The following is a 26,517-nucleotide window of genomic DNA, read 5'->3' as shown; positions in this document are numbered from 1 at the left end:
GTATTGTATGGTTTACTCGACATTCTGTTTTATTTATCATATATTTACTTTCCCTTGCAGTTCTTTTAAGTTATTCCTTGAGTTGGAACCACAGTTACGAGACATCATCTTCAAATTTTATGAATCCAAGTATGCATCCTGTCTAACTCTCCTTGAAGAAATCAAAGATAACCTTCTGTTGGATATGTACTTAGCACAACACATATCTACCCTGTATACTCAAATAAGAAATAGAGCTTTAATTCAGGTAAGTAGGTATATGATACTCTCTACACAAGGTTAAGATTGACGCAAACTACTCATCCTCAGAGATTTCCATTGTTTGTGTTGTCAGAATAGATGTTATATATAGAGAACTATATATATATAGTGAAACTGTTATTTTTACATGTCGTACATTAAATAAATAGGTGATAATGGGGCCTTGATGAAGTGGATCTGATCACAGTTCTACAAAGAAAATCATAAAACCTGATACAAAATGTTGTCATGCTCGACAGAAATCTTGACAACATTGCTACATTTTATCATCTGGCCAGACAAATATCTCAGAGATGTTGTTAAAGTCTGTCTTAACAAAAAAATCCAATTAACATTTCCACATGTTATCATCTGGCATGACAAGAATTGAAGTAGAATTGTTACATTTTTAGTCAATTGACTGTTTCAAAAATATGAAAATATATGCGCCTACATTAGGTTTACCTTCATTTTTGTCCTCATACATTTAACTGATAATGGTAGCTCATCACTGACATGTCAGTGCAAACAAAGTGTAGCAATGTTGGTTAAGTTTTTTGTCGCAGATGATAAGATGTTAAAATGTTTAAGAGTAAGATTTTTTGTCCATCCAGGAAACATTTTGTCTCAGGTTTCATGATTTTTGTTGTAAGTGGGATATTATGAACCCTGGAAATGTATCAGAAATATGTTATAGAATGTATTATATGAAGACCGCGTTGGAAAACGGTTTTATATGCTTTTTTTTCTTTATCCTGAGCAGTACTTTTATATGTATTATTGTATGTCAGTGTTATATTGCCAAATGAATAAATCTAAATCATTTGCCCCCCCCAAAAAAAACAAACAAACAAACAAACAAACAAACAAAAAAAAACAAGGATAAATTTTAGCAATTATTTTCTCTTTCAGTACTTTAGTCCATATATGTCAGCAGATATGAGAAAGATGGCCACAGCATTCAATACAACAGTCAATGAATTAGAAGATGAACTTATGCAGCTCATACTAGATGGACAGATAAGTGCTAGGATTGATTCCCATAACAAGGTACAAATACAAGTCAAAGAATGAATGTTTTTTGACTCCTGGTTCATGTTAAACATAAAATATTGCTACTCCTAGAATCAGAATTTGGGAATTATCCTAAGTTTTTGCTGATAGCTTGTCAGCATTGTCAGGGGTGTACTACAATGGTTAAAAGTTAAGTGAAACCACTTACATAAAGGAAACCAAAAAAAGGAAAGTTGACCCCAATCATAACACTGGTAGAGTGATCCCTGCTGTGCTATTCCAACTTGTTTCTTTTGCCTCTATTGAAACATGTGTTGTCAGTCTTTTAAAGTACAGCCCAGATGATGCTGACAAGATGTTTGGAAAACATGGGATTATTGTCAGTAATTTGCTTACTCTCTGAGTGTACGTAGCAATATTTTATATTTAAGGTATGAATATTCTTCACCTTTTTCCTGCCCTCAACAAAAAAAATATTCAAAAACTTAATATCTCATTTTCCCTATCTAACACTACACACAGAATGCAATGTCATGGATTGTTATTCCCTCCAGGGAGTTTAAGTATAAAGGGCTGTTGTGCCAGAAGTAATACATTTAATTGTAAATTGCTTTGAGCACAGTGTTTGAAAGTGTTATATAAAACTAACATTATTATAGAATTAAAATAAATAAATACTGCAATGAATTAGACTAGTCAAACCGAATTCTTTGGATTTGCCAAATAAAATGAGATATCCTTCGTTGTTTTACCCTCCGCAGATCCTGTATGCCAGGGATGTAGATCAGCGTAGCACCACTTTTGAGAAGTCGTTGGCCATGGGCAAAGCTTACAAACGCAGAACAAAGGTAGGTCATGACACCTATTTCCCATGTGTTATCAGCTCGGTTGTGCCACAAGAAGTTATCATCTGATTATGCAGTACATGTACTAAGGTGCATTTGAAAGATTAAAGTTAAGTAGCTATATTGTTTAGTGTAAATAACATGTCATACGCCGAGGGACATGACCTACTTCTCCTTACAGTTGAAACATGATAGTTTGTTATGCCCAACTAGTAACGTTTTCAAAAGAACAGTATGGATGATTGCATAATATCTTCTTCAGGTGATTCCACAACCAGCACTTGTGAAAAATGATGAAATGTCAAAATCAGCCACAGTTTAGGTTAATAAGTACATGTAGGTCACAGTTCAAAAGGGGAGCATCTTAGTTTTTGGTCAGTGCCATAAGAAATACATGTAGAAGACAATTTGTCTTTTTTTTTGTAACAGGAATAGATGATGAAATTTAGCTAATTTTCTTTGCAATTTCCAAAAACGACAAAGTTCATTATCGGTTTTGAAGTGCATATATCAACAAAGTATGATTGCCTAAGAATTGAGGACTAAATAGCTTCAATCAATCTTTTGCTTTCACATTTTTATATGATCATTAGTTTTGCTGAGTGTAGTGCAATGTAGGTCAGTCACAGTTCTGTGTAGTTCTCTCTCTCTCTCTCTCTCTCTCTCTCTCTCTCTCTCTCTCTCTCTCTCTCTCTCTCTCTCTCTCTCTCTCTCTCGTGTTACACGTTCTGTCGGCAATGGAGAGATTACAAACATAATATGTTCTAGTTATTTATGAATATCATTCATTGGATATCATTATCATTGCATTTGCTTGTATCTTCATACCACTTGACTTGTCCTTTGATTGTGTACTGAATGTTCCTGTCTCCCAAACCTTGAATCTTAACCCCACTTGATACCAGATTGTGTTCCTTCACAGGCACTGATTCTGAGATCAGCAATGTTGAAGACTGGTATCCACGTGAAGGCAAGTACCACTTCATAAACTTCACCGCCTGGAGGCCTTAGCATGCATTGTTTGAGTTATGTTGTTCCCAGTACACAAAGACAGACTGTCCCCCTCCCCTGTATTATATATTTGTGACAGTTACAGGAGCTTCATCCTCAAGTGTATTTGCATCTTTGCATATAGAAGGAAACATGTAGTTTAGACTTGTTCTCTCCTGTCCACAACCCCTGGCACATAAAGGCGTCATTTCATCGATGGATTGCACATGTTCATACATTGTCAACATAGCCAGTGTTGCAAATTGGACAAACTTGTCAATGTAATCATGGATAGAATGAGTCTTATTGGCTCTAGTTGGTGTCATCTGAGGTCATGGATACCAAATATGGGAAGCTATCTAATTATGTTTTTTCAAGTTTTTATACAAGGACGTAAGATTAGTTTGTAATCATTTCATTGTCTTCAGTTTTGAAATCAACCTTTGCAGCTATTCAGATTTATAGAAAACATTATATCACACATTTGGAAAATACCTAAAGATGAAAAGCTTTTAACCTTTTGTAGTGACTTTAGAAAATGAAGGAGGTAAAATTGGCACCCAGAGTAGCCTGTTTTAGTGTCTGTTTTCTATGTCAGCTGTGAAATTAATCAGTTTAGACTACATACAGGATATGTACAATATATATGTCATTTCTTCTACTATAGACATTGGAGAAAGACTTTCTCCAAAGTCTATGCTTCTACCAAACAAGGTATTGACAATTTGCACAAGTTTTATTCAGAATTGTAATTTTTTTGCAGTTCATTGATTGTTTCATCCAATCTGCTGACAAAATAGCTATTTCTTTTTGAAGAGAGAGAGGAGAAATTAACTCAGGTCTCTTTAAGTAAAACATGCTTTTCTGAATACATGCAATAAAAAAGTAGTTTAAAACTGTTATTTTTTGTTTGTTTGTTTGTTTGTTTGTTTGCTTTGTGTTTACTTTGCATATCTCCATGCTTTGATAGAGTGTTGCACATACTGTAAAAAGTAGTGTGCATTTATTAGGTCAAATTAAACCTTTCACTGGACAGGTGTAGCACAACCAAGATCACTTTTTATTTTGTCTAAAGTATAGTCTGTTCAACATCATTATGTTGGTTGTCTTTAAAAATGCCAGATGTTTCTGGTAGTGTAAGTGTTGTGTCTTTTGATTGATTGTCACATTCAGAAAACAGTGTTGCAGTTACACCCAATACATGCAAATACTACAAATTCATAAACAAGTGACTAGCCTCTCGTAGTTGAATTTTGAAAATGGAAAAAAAAATCAACCGTTGTGTCAGTGATAATGATGTGGAGTAGACTGTACTTTGGACAGAAGAGTCATCTTGGTTATATTTCATCTTATACCCATTACTTACAGTTGACAAGTATTGTATAGTGAGCATAGATATCTAGGTGTAATCTGTAGTGTTTCCAAACTATACTCTCTCTCTTTCTTTGTGACTTTATAACTGTAACTGGTCGTGTGTTGTGATCAAAGTGGTGACTATAGCCTCTCTTATTGTTCATCGACGTCAAATTTATCTATCTTTGTCAAATAACTGTGTTGTGAATCTGTTTACTTCGTTGACTGTCCACTGATATTCAAACTAACATTATTACTATAATTAGCTTTCTTCTTTCTTTCCTCTGCTGTCCTGACCCTAGGGGGCTCCCTGCCTGACAGGTAATGGAGGTGAGATCCCTTTAATGATGAATAAAATGTTCATCTCCTTCTGTAGTCTAAATGCAAAACTTGCCACCCTCTAATCTTAGATGTTGCACTATCAATTCTAAGGTGTGGTGTGAAGAACAAAATTTGGTTGAATAACATGATAAGAAATATACAATTTTGACTGTACGCTTGCACAAAATGCTTTTCCTTTCGCTTTTTCTTTCGCTGGGCATGCATGGCAAGTGTGTGATAGGAAACCATACATGCATCCTCTAACTGTAGAAGACTACCGGTATCTCCTAAGTACAGTAAACTATATGTACAACTTTTAAGGATGGGCGAGGATGTTGACATGTCAGTGCACCACCTATGTGGTAGGTAATGGTTAATGTACTTTTGAACACCACCTACATGTTCTATTTAACAGCAATAGATGTTGTGTGTAAGGTATATATCTGTTGTCGTAAGGAGTGAAACCTTCTGGGCATGATTCCACTTGAAAAAAGCTGTTTAATCACTTGCAGTATAGCATCACGACCTGAAGTGGAGTACCATGCGACTTCGACATTTAAAAACCATCATACCTCAAAGGTACATGTAGCTATTGATCAGGATTCAGTGTCTCCACTCAGGTTTTAGATACATGTGGTCTCAACTGCCTGAAGGGATTCCCACCAAGTTTTACAATTCTGTGCCATATTATAGACATTCCTTGTCGTTCAAGGAGGTTTCTTCTTTTTGCTATGTGATCTGAAGTGTAATAACAATGCGGACAACACAGACACATGACTATAAAATATAAAGCTGAACATTTTGTAATGTATCTTAGAAAATCATATAGTGTACATGGATAAGGGTTTAATTTGCCTGTAACAAAAAAAGCAGGGATCTTTTGGCCTGAAGCGATGGCGTTTATACTCATCATTATGTGGATTATGAGAAATGCATTTCTTTGAACCAACAATGCCCGCTCCATGTTTATGACATTTTGTGTCGAGAAGAAAATGCATCCTGTCACATGCATGGCTTGGCAAGTATATAGTTGTATCTGTGGTAAGTTCATTAGATTCAGAAGAAGTTAGGTTGAAGTAAATTAGCCTACAGCTGGCTGTACTCAACACACTGGGATGTCAAAACAGAAAATTTCATGCACTAAGTAGAATCTCCTGTTTTCGCTTCTGTAGTTTTAAAATCATGTAAATGTCATATGTAATAATCATCTGTGTGTACCTATATGTTGTCGGTGTCAGACTCATTACTGACATAGCATCAGCAACCTGACTTGTATTGAGTACAGGAGCTGTTTGTTAAGTAAATGATCTCTTTAAGTTTCCTATACTTTCGATACCACCTACCTAGTAGGACAAGGTCCGAATCATGATATTTGTAGCTTCACTGTGTTCTGTGATCAAGATTTTTTGGTGTAAAATACACCGTATTCTAGTTCCTACTTCGCAGGCATTTGTGAGAGAAACAAGCATGAGTGTCACAGATTAAACAAAATGAGGGCTAAAATGTTATCGTGAATGTGACTTGCATGTAGCAGAAGTCGTCGTCAAATAAATGCAGGCAAAGAACTTAAGGAGATCCTGAAGACATGTCATTAATTGAAAGCATAAAAGTAGAACTATTTCAACTCTCTGAGAATCAATCCACTTTTCGATGCGAAAGGTGGGTAAGAATTATTTTCAAAACATTACTCAACAATTTAGGTCCTCGATTCTGATGGAAATCTGTTTCCAGAAAGTGCCAGATGTCAAAAGTACAAAGTTTTTTTTCCCCATTTGATAATTAGAGTATTGCATGTTAAAATGAGTGGTATTTTTTTCCATTTGATAATTAGAGTATTGCATGTTAAAATGAGTGGAATTTTTTTCCATTTGATAATTAGAGTATTGCATGTTAAAATGAGTGGAATTTTTATAGTAGACTAAATTAATGCGATTTGTGATGAACAGTCTGATTTCTACTGGGTAGATTGTATATCATGAATAACTAATGAGTCCGTTATCAGTCATCAGACACAATTTTACATTTATCAATTAAGTCAATGACCATGGATGAAAGTGGTATACATGTATAGCAGCTAATTTCTTTTGTCTAGCTCCGTATCCATACTTGGAAGAGCATCTAGTAAGAATATTCCAATTATGAAACTGAAAGATAACCACCAAAAACCATAGTTACAGAATTTCAACCGTTCCTTCCACAAAGTAAGTTTGATAATGAAATAAATAGATACTAGGTCTTATGCATTCAGTCTTGCTGATATTGTGAAAATTTGCATTCATAATTTACCAAGACAGGGTACTTTAGTTTTGAGAGTGTTTGACAAGACAGGTTAGATGAGTTTATGTAGTGTAGCATGTACATATTAATTGGCTTTGTCTGTTTGATGTCACAATCTCCTGTTTAGTCTAATTTACATAGATGTATACAAGTTGATAGTAGACAGGTACATAATTAATCTCACGTCAGGGACTTTGTGTTTGGGCTCAAAACATTTACAACTATAATGGCAGAACAACTATTGGCCAGCAAACACAAACTACAGCTGCACTCATGTTGGTAAGAGCTGTACATGAACATTGATGTATAGTAATAATTTACTAATATTGGCATTATTGAGTACTAACTTGCAATAAACTTCTTGGATATATAAAATGGTTATTTAGAACTTAAATTCTGGACAGTGAAACTGTACATGTGTGTAGACAAGAAGTCAACATTTCAAAAAGCTTAAAACCAAAATTTTTTGTAGCTGTAACTTTAAACTCTTTTCCATTGTTTTATTGCCTGGCATGTACATAACACATTTAATGGAAATGAACCACCCATTCTGATTAGCTTAACAGGTCAGAGTTGATTTCCATTTGTAAACAGTCTGAATAAAAAATCCGCTCCGTCCACCTGTCCATCTGTGCTTGTGTCCATCCATCCATCCATCCATCCATCACATGTCATTTTTAGCACAACTGAACTAAGGTTCAGTAGTGCTATAGGCATGGTGAAATGTGTGTGTGTCTTCTATGAAGATTTGTTATCTCTGAAAAAAATCAATCAATCCATCATTCATAAGAATATATATATATATATATATATCACCAGACTCCAAAACCATACACCCATGTATTTGTGTTGAATGATGCTGAGAAGTTCAATATGCAGCAAAATTTAACTCCAACAAACCAAAAGTATATAAACAAAATGCAATGATTAGTGATAGCATTAGTATGGACAAGACTCCTTTCAAAGCACAGTCTAGACCAATGTCTTACAAACTAGCTGTTTGTCATTCCTTTAGAGTCGTATGTAAAGATGACAAGGTTTAGAAAAGGTTTAGGAATATAGCATTGTGTCCAAAATAGACTGATACAGCATGTGTTTTCGTCGTTCCAAACCCATCAGAATCTTTAATGAACTCTCAGTAAGTGGAACTGCTAGTATACTGTAAGAAGTATAAAGAAACTGATCTGTTAATAAAGAAAGTATGGACACAGATGGATGTCAACAAATATCCTAATGGATGGATAGTTGAATGTAGATCAATACACGTACACAGTAATCATGCTATGATCCCATATATATATACTGAATGTGTATTTGACAAATGGACAAATGATTTGTCGTACAAATACATAGTGATGTCCGAGAAATAGAATGAATAAAAAATTTATCAATCCAAAGTTATGTCATATTTATACTTTATCTGAGCGTATTTGAAAAGCTCAGTAGCAATTATTTCTGGTCAAGTTGAAATGTTTTCTTATACTGTGACTTCAGACATTGTGTTTCTAATGCATGTGTTGTTAGAGTTTGTCATTGAGTTCCACAAAGTGCATATCTTTAGCTCACGCATATATCAGAGATATTGGTGGTGAACTATTTTCAGGTCTCTGTCTGAATTGAGGAAAGATAAACATGATAATGGCACATTTGATTTGCATACTTATTTGGATTAATCTCATATCATTTCTGTAAACAAGGTTTTTTTTGCTTTTTTTTACAGAAAAGGTCACCCTACATACACTTATGGTTTCAAGTTCATAAACTTCAACATTTTCGAACACTGTTTACTGGAATAATTTTTATGGTAAAATGATACCAAACTGATCATTCACGTTTTAATTCACATAATTTTGCTATCATTTTTTTCCATTTTTTGAATATTGGTCTGCCATCTTGTAATCATGACAATGTTGACTGTCAGTCTTGATTGCGATTGGTAAATGTCAAGTGCAAGTTCTAGGTCGTTGTACATGCTGAAGCATAATCGGCCCATGCCATGGTCATGCTGTGTCTTCCCATGTAACTATAATGTTATCACAAACAATTACGGTAAATGGTCCAGTCTGTTGGTTCATACACAATCAGTGACAAGTAATTAGGCTAATTACATATTAGATTGAACCATTTGCAGTAAATGTTTGGTTTACAAGGGAGAAAAGGTAACAAACTATAGCAGAAGTTACTGGTACTGGCGTATAGAACTAAAAGGCTTTCTGAGCATATATGTTTGTTTTTTTGCATAATTGTGGATAAAACCTACAGCAAAAATACTGTGTATTCAAATTCAATAAATCAAAGCACGGCAGGTATACATCATCAGAAGGTACCTAAAACTGAAATTATCACAACAATGTGGTTGATAATTGGGGAAAGGGATTTTGGTAATGATCAGAAAGCTAATGGATTACAACAGAAATAACGTGATTGTTACTGCTTGAAGCCAAGTAGTATCAGTTAACACCAGTTGAGATTTAACTTGTCAGTAGCATTTTCTTAGAATAAAATCAAGGCTGCATGCAAGAAGTGTATTAGTTTCTGTATTCTATGTACGCCTACATCAAAGTGTTTCAAATTTGAATAGACGAAATGGTTGACAATACAGGTAGTAATTGTCCATTGATGCAGGTCTTCCCTTTGACAAATGACTTCTTAAAGATGTCCATAGGTCATATCATGGATGAGGTTTCTGAAAAAACTATTGAGATAATTATCTTCAGTTGCAGGAAACGAGATGTTACAAATGTTACAAACAAATGCACTCATACACCCAGTTCTAGTAACCCCTCCAGGTGAAATCATTCTATGCAGGTACTCATCAACTTGCTCTTTGCAGTGTATAGCCTTTGAGGTAAAATCTCAGTCGTGATTGAAAGTCAATGTTAAACTAGACAAAGCATACAACCTACACATCTACATGTCGCTCTCTGTAGCACAACTGAACTGTGGTTCAGTGTGTGTATGGCAGAGTCTGTATGTGGGTGTTAGCAACATGTTCAATACTTTTGAATCTAAAGCCACAAGATCATTGACATTCACCAGCACGTATAAACTATAATAAAGTAAATGGGCTTCGAATGTCACTTGTGATCTCTAGCCAGGAACTTGTTCAAATCAAAATGGTATTCGCATTGAACATGTACTTTGTAGGTTTGGAAAATTAGTTAAAAGTGTGGTTTTTGGTCAATAACCTTCAACTCAAATTAAAGTCAGAGGCTTCATGTATTAATTTTTGTGGGATTATTCAGATGGTATCTACATGAGGATTGTTACAAGTACACCGATATAATGTATTTGTATGCAAACCTGATATATTTCATATAACACTACATGTATGTGTGTTGAAATACATGCCAATATATATGAGTGATATTAGTGTGATATATTTCTGGTAAATAAATGTGAATTCAAAAACACTTTGAATAACATAATAATTACAGTCACATATATGTTGAGGTGACTTCCATCATGTCAAGAACTGTGCTAATAACACTAGAAGACATTTTGATTGCATCAAAGGCTGACATCAACTTTAACATTATACTAGCCTGAGTATAGTATAAAGCAAAACATGTATTTTCCCATGCTCCAAGTGAAAAAATATGTGTAAGCTCAGTTTTTGTCGCTTTAATTGGTTTTCCATGTTGCGACTACTGTACTCAGTCTGGTATCATTGGGTTTTGAGATTTTCCATTAATTATGAACAATTATTTTAACACTTTATGTTGTGTTTCTCACAACACCTCAAAAATAACAGGTCAGTCAGTCAGTCATTTACAAATAAAGAAAGTAATTAATACATTTTTAAAGAGGAAGTGCATGTGTACATGTTGCTCGTATTTTCAATTTTATAATCATACTGTAACAGTCTGAATGATAATTTAAGTCAGATGGCAACTGTGAACCATTCATTGTATTAAACTTCCAGAACTGCAGCCAAAAATTATAACTTTGCTCAGATACATGCTCGACTTCAACAGAACTCACACTTTCCTGCCTTGTGTATTAAGCATTGCAAATGTGTGCCATCAGACCTACAGACTTAAAGATAGCAAAGTAATGTCATGAAATAAGTAATTTTCTTGAAGACTTATTCAAACATTTGAAGTTTGACTTGATGCATGTTTTTTGTGTGTAGTTTGGCAAAAACATGTTACATGTTGGTTTACTGATACAGAACTTGCCTCTGGCATACATTTATTTCTTGTTGCTACAGTGATTTTTATCAATTATTCCACTTCGAAATATCAAGAAACCTACCTTTTGTAAATGTCTATAGCCATCCTTTAGGCATGTCGTGAATTACATTTATTGATTCATATTCATATTTGTGTTATACGTTGTTGTTGTTAACATTGTTGCCGTTTCTGATGAACTCATTATATAGTCATACGTCATACATAATCAACCAATCAGCACGCAGCCCGCCGATAAGGCAGACGATCAAATCAAAATTGCTTGTGTGATATGAGTTTCAGTTACAAGTTGGAGTGTGCGTGCATTCTTGTGTGATGTAAGTTTCAGTTACAAGTTGGAGTGCACATGCATATAAAGAACAGAGTTCCTAGTGTATCCTACTACTTGCTTGCATTGTCATTTCTATTACTGCTGTTTTCCGAACCCTTTTTCTATTGTGAGTCATCCACAAGGCACACCAAAGGACAGGTTTTGTTGATTAGATTTTTCTGTAATGGTCATTAATTTTCCTCTTTTTAAGAAGCAAAGAAATCATAGGGGGACTTTAATATAATCCGTGTTGGCGCCATATATATTCCATGGAAAATTCTCTGAAAAGAGTCATTTTTGGTGTTTCATTAATTTGTAGACATGAGAATTGAGTTATGAAAAAGACTGAATGAAAGAAGCTTAACAGACTACTTGAAATGTATTTATTTCAAACAGACAGACATCGCTTAAATTAGTGATGATCAGAAAGATCTGTTAAATCCTACATGCATGTGAAATTAGTACATTGTAGTGAATAGATTGTCTATGGATAAGTAAATCATGTGTTGAGTTGGGATTTCCCTTTTGTATTCATAGAATAGAATAGAATAAATACAATCAATGAACCGTGTATATTTGTCTAAAAAGTAATTAAGATTAGGAATGGAAATGAAACCTTACTAAAAGAAGTGAGTCGAAATGTAAGTAATCCTGTTAGAAAGTAACAAAAAGGCACATTCTTCACTGATTGATTCAAAACATTACAGCATTAATGGTGAGTACGCTACAATGAGAATAGTGTTTTAGCTGATTTAAAATGTCAAAACTACAAGAACATGTGTGCCTCCCAGATATAGGCTGATGATGAATTTTATACACGAATTCTAGAAGTACTCCCTGAAAAAAGACCTGACTTTGTTGAATATATTTGTCATACTTGCATTGTAAATTGTGTATGTCAGGGAAACAGAATTGTTATTTTAATGATGTACACGGAAGCACAGAGATATGGACAGGGCCCATTTCTATAGCCACCTTCAGGCACTGCCAGTTGATGCTTAAAAAAGTGAATAGAACAAAGGAAGCTAAACACAATATACATGATATGTGTTGAAGCTTGAAGTTAATATGTACATCTGTATCTCTGTCGTTAATTGTCACTACTTTTCAATTGCTCCTTTTAATGTAACTTGGCCACATTTGTGATAGAAACTCAAGTTATGTAATATAAATAGCTCCTTAATTCAGCACAGAACTGTACTTCTCCAGATGAATATTTCACAAATGATTTAACAGTGTGTGGTATATAATTTTAGAGTTCAGTTCCTTCAATAACACATTGTGTACAGACACTGAGATCACACATGTATATCATTACAAGAGTGTGGTGCCAACATGTCAGGGATAAAAAAAAGGATCACACATTGGTCAGTTGCTTGATGTGTACCATGTGGATGGTGTTATGATAAGCAAGGCATAGAAACCAAATCAGAAAAAAATTCACTCTCCCAATTTGTATTCAAATTACCTAAATGTGTTTTGTTAAAAATCACTAAAACAGACATTAGCAAGTTTAATCAGAAGAGTAAAACAAAAAATTCCAATTAACCTTCTATGTAGTGCACAGAACAGTCAATTGCATGTCTCATTGCCATAATCATGTGTTGAATTGTGGTTCGAGGACAGATCAAGCATGTTAATTGACAGACACCTTTACATGAAATCTCACGATGCTCTATATAGATTGTCAATTTTCATGGAAAATTCATGATCAAGAGATATACCCTGGAGAGGTAACTCATTCATTCAATGAGAAGTTGTGATTATTAGACAATAGTACAGTACACAGGTTTACTTTAATGTTTAAAGTTCTAGGTGCACGCATTGCATATTAACAGAGAGCTATTTCTACATCAATTGTCATTTTAATAATTCAGATGAAAAATACATGTATGTGTTAAGATTGCAAGTGATTCATCTAATGACTGAAATGACTGGTTTATGTAAAAGGAAGTCATGTATAAAACTTTGTCCTTGAACCAAATTTCACCATTAACTTAAATATGTTCTTGATTTCGTCTTATCCTTTTTTATGTTTTCGAGATGTCTACAGGATTACCCCATTTACGGACACTCAGAAAGTGGAATGTGTTCAATATTTACAAAACTGATTAAAAAATAAAAATAAAAATATAGAAAAGATATTAATATTACCGAAACAAAATTGATCAAAACCTGTAATTACATACATTGTACATATTACAGCATTAAATGGGTACAAATGCGGTGTAGTTTTGTGCCTCAGTGGGCTTATCATTTGGGGATTCCAAATTGAAATATGTAACTTTTAAATGTGTTCATCTGTCGCAGAGAAAATTGTTTGACACATTTTCAGTGATTTTCAATACCTAGTGGTAGATGATCTTAACATTGTGAAGTCTGTTGTATCGTTTTTGTGAAGCATGCATATTTACTACTTCAAAGAATCAGATTTCTTCATCTTACAGATGAGAAATTACATTTTAACTCAATTATGAAAATGTCATTAATGAAAGAGACAGCACTCTGCAAGTATTGATAATGTTTTAATGAGGAGAATAATGTGAAAAGCTGATTAGTTGAGACTGAATATTAAATTAGCCAAAATATTCTGGATTTTATCTCTTTGATTTAATGTATGTATGTATGTATGTATGTATGTATGTATGTATGTCTGTCTGTCTGTCTGTCTGTCTGTCTGTCTGTCTGTCTGTCTCTCTGTATATTTATACATACACTTACACATCTCTTTGCACAAAGCTTGAAGTCAATCTAGCTGTAACTGTATTGTGTAAATATTTAGAAGTAGCACAGTCTTAATTTTAGTACGGTTTTAATGCGATGCGTCTTCAGTGAATATGAGTTGTGTTAACTCCATAAATACCACTTTAGTCGGATACAGTTCAGGATAAAAATATAAGTTGAACAAAGAGCACACCAAACCCTTGTTGTCTTTATGACCTTCAGTTGTGTAAGTTGAATGTCAGAACATGCTCAATCAGCTGTAGCAGTTCCTAATATGTACTGGCTGTTTGAGTGGTGTTATATAGTGAAGCTTTGTCAATCGACATGTAAGTTAACAAGTTTAAGCATACTTAAGGTAAAATCAATTCTTTTGTGAATACCAGTTTTCCCAGTGGATGTCGTATGTTTCCTCAGATTGTATACCTCTTAGTGTTCCATTTATGTGTATGATTAATTACAGTCTGACCTTGCTGTGAAGGTGAAATGTTTTTATAATGGTATATGGAATCCATATTTTTTCCAGATAATCTTAATATGTAGGCCATTTTCGGTGTAATTTTCTATTATGGTTAACTCCTGCCCATTGTGCATTTAGCTAATAGAAGAATCCATAAGACAATGCGAGTGTTAACTTTAAACATATACAAATCGAACTTACTTTCTATGGCTTTGATCAATAGTAGAATATAACCTAAATATCATGTCTTCAGAGTGTATATCTTGGTCTGCCTATCTTCATTGCTATCATTGGCAAATTGATTAGTAATAAAAGCAGTTGAGTGTATGTTACCTTGATAAGGTAAATGGCATCAGGGACTGTTGATCAAAACCTTGTTCCACAAAGCGAAAGTGTACAAGAATGATATTGACATTCCTGACAGGTATTGTATTGAATGATTACTGTTACCTATAGTAGAGATTGTTGTCATTCTGGCTTTTTAGTTATTTTGTATTTACTGTTACAGTAATTGAATTTGAGTTGTCTTGATGTAGCTGCAACAGAGGAACAATCATGAATACCATGATTTATTTTGACGAATTTTGAAAACAAAATCTTTCATCAAATTTGTACAGGAATGAAGTTGAAATCTAACCCCTCCTCAAATATTAAGCTAATGTGTCTAAAGGTAAGATGGCCACAGGAAAGGCTAACATATTAATATTGATTCAGAAGTGAATCTGGGTAGAACACAGTATAACAGCAATGCCCAAAGAGGAAATTAACTTTGACATTTTCTTTTCATTTATTTACTTCCTCAAAATGATGTCATATTGACAAATATTATCATAATTGTGCATGGTTTTCTGATGAGAGATTTGTTTCAAGATGTTATCATAGTAGTTCAGATGATGTCAAGATATCTTAAAAGAAACATAAGTGACCATCAACGGTATATACACTGTAGACAGTATATATATATAATATATATATATAATTTATATATATATATATATATATATATATATATATATATATATATATATATATATATATATATATATATATATATATATATATATATATATTACTCATGGTCGTCTGATGATCGCTGAGGAAGCATGAAGCTCTGAGTAATGACTTATAACATCCTTATTCCTTGGCTTAAATATATATAATTTATATATATATATAACTTAGAAGGTCAGGTAGAATAATATCCATCGTACAGTATTTGCTTTTATCTTCTAATTCAGTTTTGCTAAGGAGCAAATTATATTTGTGATGAAAAGATATAATCCATAAATTCATAGAAATTTACAAATTGAAAGCTATCAGGTTATTGATAATAACCAAGGAACTTCAAAATTTCAATTTGTAAATTTCTATGAGGTATATATTTCTGACACCTCTTCAATATTAAAGGTCTTTGTGTGTTGTTATTCACTGTCCTGGCTATATGTATAAAATAATAACTTTTTGGGATTATATATTTACTTTCTTCTACCCCATTAACCTTTTACTAGATTATCGAGATGTCAGCATGGAACTTCGTTTATCTTTGACTTACTAACCCCCAGTACTTTTCATATTAGACAGAAAACTTGTACTATTTATATGAAAGCTATAATTGAATTCTTTTTATAATGAATTGACATTTGGAGTTAAGTTTTGTTTTTCAATAAGTAGGATTTCTGTTGATATTATTAGGGAAAGAGTGGAAGAGTCAAAGGACATGTCAATTTTGAAACTTAGTTTTATAGATTTTGTTATTAAAGTCTTCAACCTATAGTAGTATTAACACAATCAGTAGTTCATAATCTAGTGCTATCTGTGGCATTGAACCTCAAGATCTCTCTTTATCAGTCTAGTGCTATCCGTGGCATCAAATCTCAAGATCTCTCTTTACGTCTAGCTCAATGATGTCCTGAGATGAAATTTCAAGTTCAAACAAAGCCACCCACACAGCCATTAACATCATAACTTTGTTAATCAATCACAGATTTCTGCCCAATAATAAGTTAGTGTTTATTGAGGCAGTTATATGATGTCCAAATAAACTATGGTACATGTATATTTGTCAGCTCATGGATGCTACTTATACATTGTTTGCATTATTCTAACAGTTGGTGGTTTACTCATTTCATGAAGAATTCTTTATTTATGATTTCTCATTGAGTTGGATGGGATTAGAGATGATTTGATACCATGTATAGCTTTAGACTAACTGAACAAAGGAGTGGGAGCACTGTACTTTCATGCATTCTCAATCTGATTAAAATCTGATATAGAAATATGACTCAATTCCTTCATTTACCTTTATTGTCTTTGCTTAGTGTTGCTCATTATTTATCCTTCTGACTGGAAGGATAATGAAAGTTTTGTTTGTCTTTGGTTTGTTTGTTTGTTTGTTTGTTTGTGTTTGTCTGTCTGTCTGTCTGTCTGTCTGTCTGTCTGTCTGTTTGTCTCTGTCTGTCTGTCTGTCTGTCTGTCTGTCTGTCTTTGCCTGTTGATATCTACAAAACTGCTGCATCAATTCTAATGAAATTTACAACACATTTTTCTTTTGATAGTGGAAAGAACTGATTAGGTTTTGGTAAACATCCTATGAATATTAATGTCATTTTCATAATTAGTTTCAGGCATCGCTTCTTAGGTGATCACTCCCAGAATTAAGAAATCATGACCAAGTGACAATATGAAGGAAATAAAGGTAATTAAAGGAATCGAGTTGTATTCCTACATCATAGTTCAATCAGATTGGTGTAATATCCTGTTATGACTTTCTAATTCAATTCTGGAGGAAAATAAACAACTCACTATGTTAAGGGAATTCCATCCCATTCTCAGATATTTAGAACAAAATGATGTACAAAAAGATTAAGGCTTCTACTTTGGAGGTGCATACATTGTTTATTAAATAATTAATTAATTTTTTTTAAGCTTGTATATAGAAAGACATCAGAGAATCATATACATGATATAAGTACATATGTCTACCTGTGCAAACTTAATTTAATGAAATGGAAATTAACAGTGATTTTCAATTTATGACTCAAAACCATTGGTGTAACCGTGGGTTGTCATAACGACAAAAGGAAAACATTCTATAGTTCCTGTTTGAACTGCGTGTGTCATATTGAAAACTTAGGATGATGATGGCTGGTGACTGGAAATATCTATGAGGATATACTCTGACAAGGAAGGAAGCCCTTTCAAATAACCTGCTTAAAAAGGAGCATTAGTCAGACAGGCCTGGATATTATTGTAAGATTTGCCAAGTACTTTTCTGGTACAGCTATTCAATTATTAAACTTGCTTGCAATTCACTGTCTATTAGCACAATGTTATAACCTCTGACTTTGAAACAGCAGATCTCCTATAGTATACGCCCACATCCTCTTCAAGTTCAGGCAACCACATGAGTTGTGTTTCCCCTGCAGGTAATTTTACCAACGTGCCTATTTTATACAACAGCATAAAACACCTGAAAGATGTGATTTTTATAGATATAGATATTTTTTATTTTATATATTGTTTAGATCAGGCTCAAGGCCCAGTGTAAAGTATATATTGAATACATTTTTTTGCTTATAGGGATGTAGTGAGTGGAACATTTATATAGAACATGTTGACGAGTGCACTGAACAGTAACCTTAAAACTAGGTTAATTCTACTCTGTTCAAGAATGTTCAGTGTACTCTATCTTGTCATTATGATGAAACAAAAACACTCAGGTTTGTAATACAGTAATTGTAATATCTATCAATACATCTAAAATCCAAATTAAATCAAAACTGGTGACAGTACCAATTTAGACAAGATAGTACATTATATCATTGAAAATGCTGGTTAAAAGCTTTTCAATTTAAAGAAAGTTCACTTTATGTTTTTTTTGCTTCATCATCACATAAAACCATGATACTGGTATCATCTTCCTAGGTAATGATCAGTTCATCTAATGGGGTCAAATGAGAAAATAGGTTAAAACTGCTACCAGTATTCTTAAGAAAAAAAAACTTAGGAAATGATTCATGTCGGGAGATGTCTACTTATAAGAGCGTTTGAACTGTACAAACACGTAATTGCCAATTGTTAGAGTATTAGAGAAGACCTGTGACCTAGAAAATAGATTAACTATTCCAGATGGAATTGAAGGTATTGCATGAAAGGAGTTTTTCTGTTCAAGGATATGACACCTTTTTGACATTTTACACTTATAGCAATTTCTTTGTGGTTGCCAGCAATGAAATAGTTGAGGCCTCATTACAATGTCTTTACACGATACTTGATCTAGTAACATAAATTGGATTATCATGAGATCATGATAAAGAAACATATTCAAATTATTCATAACAAATTTGAGGCTATATTGTCGGTTTTCATAAAACCACAAATCAGATGGCAAGAAGTTTCATGGTCATTTAACTACAGGTAAAAGGTTTGACATTAGTAATAAGTGTCAATAATAGGGTTGAGAGTGAAATCAGCAGATGTTTACACTCGACTAGGTCATACAAGGGGTTCAATGTAGTTTTTTGGTTAGATTCACCTTATTGTGACTACAAATAGCTTGTCAATGTAAACTGCTGATGAGCTTCAAATTGTGCAGAAAGTTCTCAGGTCATGGTATTTGCTAACTGATTACAGTTTCACAGGCAAAATCACAATGTAATCAGCTCTTTTCACCAGCAACTGACTGTCTCCCCAATGGGAGAAATGAACACAGAGATGGTCTCATCTATATGTCTGATATTTGTATGGACTTAAAGTCATCATGAAGGCTCACTTCTGTGTATTACTTTCTTTAGGCAAGATTGACCGAGTAACAAGTATAATAAAGATGGACCATTCGAGGTTGTTGAGACTCTAGGATAAAAAAATTTAAGCTCAGCTTGACATCAGTGTTGATCAAATGTTATCTCAAGTTTCCTGTTTTCAAAAAGTGACTATGAATTGCTTATTACAGAATGTGTAATTTAAAAGGTCTGATTATTGTGATAGATTGAACCTATGTGATATGTAGATTAGTATGTCAACTTTGATTTGGCTGATACTCTTTGTAGTATGAAAAGTAGTGTGCACAACCTCTTGTAGTCATTCACTTCAAATATAGCATAATTGCAGCCCCAGGAAACTAGCGTGCACGTTTGCTCAACAGCCCTAAATAACCAAGTCTTTGAAATACATATATCTTCCATTCAGAAGATTGTTTTATTCCAGCAATTTTCAACTCTCATTACATGTATGAGTTGACAACAGATGCATGCTCCTCAGGCAAAATTGATATGTTGGTGTAAAATGTGATGAAATGGTTCATTCTGCTTCAAAATGTACTAATCCTGTGAAGTAGCTGTGGAAGTTGAACAAATCATGAAAATACAGTATTTCAACATGTGGTAAATTCAGGTTGATTGTGATTAACTGTCTTGTATTTGATCCGTAATCAATGTCTGTACGTAATGTCTATATTTGATCTGTAATGATAACAATGAACCTCAGTTAGACTATAATGCTTCATAGGTATTCAGCTCTTTTTGAGTTGTTATTACCCCTAACACTGACCTAAAAACTGTAGACAGTTTTCAATAGACAACTGAGTCAATTTGGGCATAGTTGTGGTTCAAATCTTGCATACAGACTTTATTCAGAAATGGCAGTGGCCAGGCTGGGTCGACCAATTCGAATATTACAAACTGGTCACTGTAATCATTCAACCTTGCCGTTTGTTCATGTTAACCTGTCATGGTTACACAAAACCTGCCTAGTTCAGAAATGACTGTGTATATAGCTCAGAGTCATGATAAGTACTGAAAATCAGCGATTTGTGTAAATAGCTGCATTTAGCTTCACCGATTATATTGACTCATCTGCCCTATAGTGCTACATCGAAATTGAAATCTATAGTATGTTTGAAACAGTCATAAATTACTCAAATGACCAACTTTAAACATTTATTACCTGAAAAAGTTAAGTACAAATAAAAAATATTTTCTATGGCTGTACTTCATGTAGATAGAAATCATAATGCATAGATTAAGAACTCCGGAGTAATTTCAATCAGCAGTTCTTATGTATATTTTATATCTACTGAAAGGTGTTATGAATAATAAATTTGTTTCAATTGTCAGATATTTTTCCATAAATGTTATTTTGTGAAACATCATTAATATTTCGTGGGATTTATGATAAGTTTTGTTTGTAGCCTAAAGCATAATTGTTATCAATAATTAGACATTTAGACATTGCACAGATATATGGATGGTCATTGGTGATGTTATTAACATAGATAACACAGACTTGTATGCCTTGAAGGTAGTTCCATAAGTAGCAGTATCTCACATGCACCTCATATACAGCATATAAAGTGAAATTGTCTGGTTGTTGCCTTGATCAATTTTCTTTTCAACCTTTTTGGCACAGTAAAAGCCCATAAAAGCTACTTTGGTTGTATTTAATGTGCCTCTAACTTCACATATGCACAGATGTTAACTTTACATATGCACATATACAGTGTCTCTGTGTTCAAGGAGGTTTATTCAATAATCATAGGCATAGACACTGAAGGTAAATGCACATGCAATAAGAAGTGATACAAGGTAAACGGATCAGCCCTGAAATAATTGAAAAAAGAAGTAGGTAATGATGTTCTCAATCATCCAGGTATGAACGTCATAATTAGATATATTGCAATTACAAATATGTTACCATTCAAAACAACAGCAAGTTAAGCAGGATAGATTGCATTTGCTTCATTATTAAGTAGGGAATGACGTACCAGCTGAATTTATAATTACAGGTTTGCTAATCATCAACTTATGTTATCATGCAATGAATGTTTATCAAGATTCTAGATAGTGAAGCTTTTAGTATGTATTAATTGGAGAAACTTCCGTTTACAGTAAGGGCAGCCAGGTATATATACTTACATCTTTGGACAACTTGAAGCCCTACCATTACAGTATAGCCCAGACAGATGAGATTAATTTTCTACACTTTTGCAAACAAATGGTTAACGTCTTCTCCAATCAGGGGTATGGTAGCTATCATTGTGTACCTTGTCAAACATTACCGTTGGTTTGGAGAATGTTACATATAACCTCATCTTCGGGATTTTTCTTTGAAAGAATAGTTTGCTGTACATGACGATGTATGGTAGAGGTATACAGGGCAGTAGAAAAGTGTTTGTGAATATTATAATGACTATTTTCTGAAAATTGTAATATATTAAAATTTCCTATAAGAGATTAAAGAATTAATGCAAAAGCACTTCTGAATGTTTTCATGACGAGATGCGTTATGACTTGAAGGAAACAACATGACATTACAAGTAATCAAGTTTAAAATAGTCTGTGTGGGAAGGTATATCTGATGTTTATCCGTGTATAATGCTGGGTGACATTTACTGAGCTCATTCAGAAAACAGGTTACCTATCAAGAAAAAGAGTTGTGTATAGGATGCTTCATGATACATGACAACTTTGTGTAAAATTTGAAATTTAAATATGCATTTGTTATTTGCTTCATCGCGTGCAATCACAGGTATGTATACATAACCAAACCCCATTGGGTGGTTTAAAGGGTTCAATACATACTTCGAAGGATACACACCCGGGGGTAACTCCATGAGTAACGCAAAAAATATACACTTTCTGATACCAAGTTGCATTGTAATTAGTCTAAGTCACTAAAAGCAAGGGCTCCCAGTGGAAGCTAGCCGTAGATCTAGCGTGGCATGAACGGCGAGAGTACGGAAGTTTTGAAGGTAGATACACCAGGTTGAAACGCTTCCAGTTTGGACTGCATAGTCGAGTCTCTGTTAATTAACGCCAGTTTTGATTCACCTGACCCTTTCTCATACCACCACCTCATGAAAAGTATACCCTTTCTGATACCAACCAGCATGCAAACCCGACCCCTTTCACGCGGACCCTCTGCATATTGCCGTCTATGGGAGTTGCCCCCCCCCCCCTCCCCGCGATACACATTTGCCTGCTTTCGACATGTCGAGTTAGACATTCATCTGAGTGGCAGTTGACTGAGTTGTCCGAGGAGCTCCTACTACTGCGGTTGGGGGTTGAGACCTGGTTAGGTCTGAATTTTATTAAATTTACAATACTGTGTGGTTCTACTTTAAAAAAATACAGATTTTTCCACGGCACTCCAGCTTCCTCCTGCATTAAAACTGAAGTCATGAGAGCCCTTGAGAGATAATTTTATATAAACTGCCCAGCATAAATAAAAAGTTACTATCAGAAAGATTCGTACAGATTAGCATTACTAGTACTGTAAATGGTAAAACCGATAGTATTTATAACACAGGGATGTAACTGATGTTGAAGAGGCACCGCCATAAATTAAATGTGATAATGGTCATAGAAAGAGAATGTTTGTGTTTGTGCAATCATGTGCAACCAGTTGTTATTTGTTAAGTGTATATGAAAAGGTTATTATTGGCGATATAAAGTAGTACGCCTACCACCAACATTCCTTGCTGGAGATGTAATTGCACACTAATTGTTGACAGGAATGGACCAATAGTTTTCTAGGCAACTCTCCACGTGACGTGTGTTGATAAATGTCAAGGACTTCATTTATGTCCATTACCTAATGGGTTTAGATTTGATGAAAGTTAGACAACCTAGTGTCAATGGCTAAATTTTGTGATATTTTCTTTCTCGTCACTTGTCGAATGTGTCATCAACTTCACAAAGTGACAGCGAAACGGTTTGGTAATTAAAGCCGAACTTATGCAAACAAACAAAAAACGTAAAGAGTGATTAATTTGACGTGTATTGGACTTCTTTCTTTTCCTGTGTAAATGTTATAGATGTTTACTTTTAGGAATATAATGGGATTCATCATTATGAGCTATACAGACGGTGTCATAAATCCTTTAAAGTGACAAACACGAAGGTTGTATAAGACCAAACTATCTCTTCCATATTCACAAGGTATTTACCACATTATGACAACATTCTAATGCATAAACATTCATTTACTTGTTTCATGTCTATATACCAGTACTTGAATTGAACTCGGCACTTGATCTTTACATACAGATTTACCAAATGTCATTTGATATTACCTTTAGTTTTGAGGACGATCATCCTTTATTATTGTGTGTTGTGCATGTTAAGAATATTAATAGAAGATCAAATCAAGTCTACGTAACGTGTAACGTTAACGTGTTTACAACCAAACGGTCAAAGCTCTGATGATATATTATGCTTCCTCATGTAAAGCTATCAGATGTTTTGTACCCACAATTTCCTCTCTGATACAGCCGTATTATGTGTTTGCCTGTAGTCGTTGAGAGAGTAATATAAAAATGGAACTGTTGACTATGTTGTTACTCAAACGTGTTTTTTTTTCTCTCGAGGAAACGTGGATGATGGATATAAATATCATGTATGAAATACCCAAGGTGACAAAACTATTAATTATGCTCCCAAATCATATTCCGTTCCCATCTTCTTCCTTCATTATCTTCCAAGGAAATTTACTCAGTAGCCTTATTGTTCTGTTGTCAAAACAGTGTCTTGCATCGAAAGTACACAGCATTTACGGACTACATTGCGCAAACACTGGTTTTTATATAATATGTCAAAAGACAAATAAATGAAAAAATAAGAAGTGACAACAAACACGATCACAATTTTTCTGAGAAGTGAAGAAACATATATTAAAATCCAGAATGCAAAACAATAACACAATCTGCATACTGAGCTACACTATAATCCTGACATTCATAGTTATATTATGTGGTAATGGCTGTATCTTTTCCGGTGGTCTGTGTGATTTAACATGTCATGTATCTGATATTCCTTATCTAGTAAAACTTCTTGCAACTGTATGCACATGTATTGAGATACATTATATCACATACAAAGGTAAAAGAAACCTACTTAAATATTAACGAGTTATTAGATAAACCAGACAGAAATCTCTTGCGTAGATAAGTTGATGCCACTTTGACTAGTTAAAAGTCATCACAAACCTTTCATGTACATGATGTTATGCACATATGTGTAGTCAAGTGCATTGATCCAGTCAAAGCAATTAGAATTTACAACAATTCGAATCATATGGTAGCTGGGTTCTTGTGAGTGAATAGGTAGTCTAAATTCTCCCAGTTGCATAAGCAGGTATTCTGATCACGCAAAGAGGAAGTACACGGTAGGATTGTACGTCTAGAAACACGTCTGGTACAATAGAAAATTGCTCAACGTAATATCTTTGCCTTGGATGCAGTTTCGGTATTGGAAGTATTCATTGAAATCAATTTGATAGGAATGTCTAACTCAACAGTTGAAAAACCAGTTGTCAAAGTAACCACTTATAAAATTATTAGTATTGTTGAACTGTTCGCGACTTCATATTCAAATGAACTAATAAATAATAAACATACGTGTAATGAATATTTCGTTAACTGTGATACTCTTTATATACCATACGTTAGCTAATTTGTATGCACGTTGTTTTTGCATGCAGCTATTTGTGTTTCGCACATATTTGGACAGTAGTGTGTTTATAGTTTAAGCAGCTGAACACCTATGTGCTTGTCCTACCAACATGACAGCGTGTTTGCATTGGAGTGAAACCACTGTTGACTGGTTTGGTCCTCACATCGCTATTTTGGTTCTATGTTTGTGCATAGACGAATTATACAGCAAATATGTATTTAATGAAGAGATAATATTTGTTATGGCATGTATTATTTCTTTCAGAGTCCACCCCGGGACTCTAGTGGAGGCGAGGCACTATCACCACAACAGGCTGCAGCTGCCAGTGGGTCTACTCGGCTTTAACATTAGTGCTAACATAAAAATGTTTTAATTTGTACCCAATCTTTTTTTTTTCGGTTTCTGGTGTACTGACTTTTTCATCTGTGATGGATGGTATCGGTTACCGTTAGAGCTTAACAATCATTCTTCCCCTGTCAGTCACTTTCTACTTCAGAAATTGGTCACATAATTCCTTATATATTTAATTTTATTATTTAAAAGTAATAAATCAACAATGCTGACGACAATGCCTTAAAGCATTGAAATAATCCTTTACACTTGTAGCCGTTATAGTATAACAAATAGATACGTTTCTGAGTGTTTTGAAGTGTTCTTGTTCAGAACAACTCCAGGAATGAACATGAACAGTGTAACTTCCATTTTCTTCTTAATGGGGTTGTTTAAAATATACCAGTTGTCCTTTAATGCAAGTATCATTCAATTTGTCATATTTTAAATATAAAATTCTAACGTACAAGTCCTTGGGTCTTCTTAATAATAAGGAAAAAATGATAAACTGATATCTTTTATCTTGAACAATCTTTCCTTGAAAAGTCTCACCACCATCAGTTATGTGTTAAACCACGTACTAGCTAAATTGTTGTTGTAAGGTTACACACCAGCATACCAAGGGTGTTTGGATTGTCCCAGAAGGTCGTTATTGATAAACATCGTCAATATAATACATTATACATATTACGTGGAGATTAGCTGGAGAGGCTGTATGTATATATGAAGTCATTCTCATCTCTTGAAGAGATGATACACAAACAAACTGTAATAAAACTCTAAATGCTTGCCACTGCAATAAATATCGTGTTTGTCATTTTTTAAACGTATTATACCTACAGTATCAAAGTCTTGTCTAGACGTATATAATATCAGGAAATGGTTGTGAGAGTATAATAATTATGCCATAGCCAAATATTTGGTGACTAGTAAATTAAATTCGCATCAATGCAGAAAAGATGTCTGCTTAAAGGTAATGCCACCTGTTGTATTGTAACAACAAACTTGAGGGGCA

General features: G+C 34.0%; 1 protein-coding gene across 1 annotated transcript in view; it reads left to right on the top strand.

The window, feature by feature from the left end:
- The window catches only part of LOC144435998 (COP9 signalosome complex subunit 1-like), a 39,567-nt gene extending 13,303 nt beyond the window's left edge, over positions 1-26,264 (top strand). Inside the window, exons 9-14 of the mRNA XM_078124665.1 lie at positions 61-247; positions 1,153-1,290; positions 2,016-2,102; positions 3,022-3,069; positions 4,745-4,772; positions 25,437-26,264. Coding sequence (XP_077980791.1) covers positions 61-247; positions 1,153-1,290; positions 2,016-2,102; positions 3,022-3,069; positions 4,745-4,772; positions 25,437-25,456 — 508 coding nt within the window. The 3' untranslated portion in view covers positions 25,457-26,264. The remainder of the gene's footprint in view (positions 1-60; positions 248-1,152; positions 1,291-2,015; positions 2,103-3,021; positions 3,070-4,744; positions 4,773-25,436) is intronic.
- The last annotated feature ends 253 nt before the right edge of the window (positions 26,265-26,517 follow it).

Source organism: Glandiceps talaboti, chromosome 5 (genome assembly GCF_964340395.1).
Source record: "Glandiceps talaboti chromosome 5, keGlaTala1.1, whole genome shotgun sequence".
NCBI classification, from domain to species: domain Eukaryota; kingdom Metazoa; phylum Hemichordata; class Enteropneusta; family Spengelidae; genus Glandiceps; species Glandiceps talaboti.
Note: the sequence above shows the minus strand (reverse complement) of the source record. Positions and strands in the feature narration are given on the sequence as shown.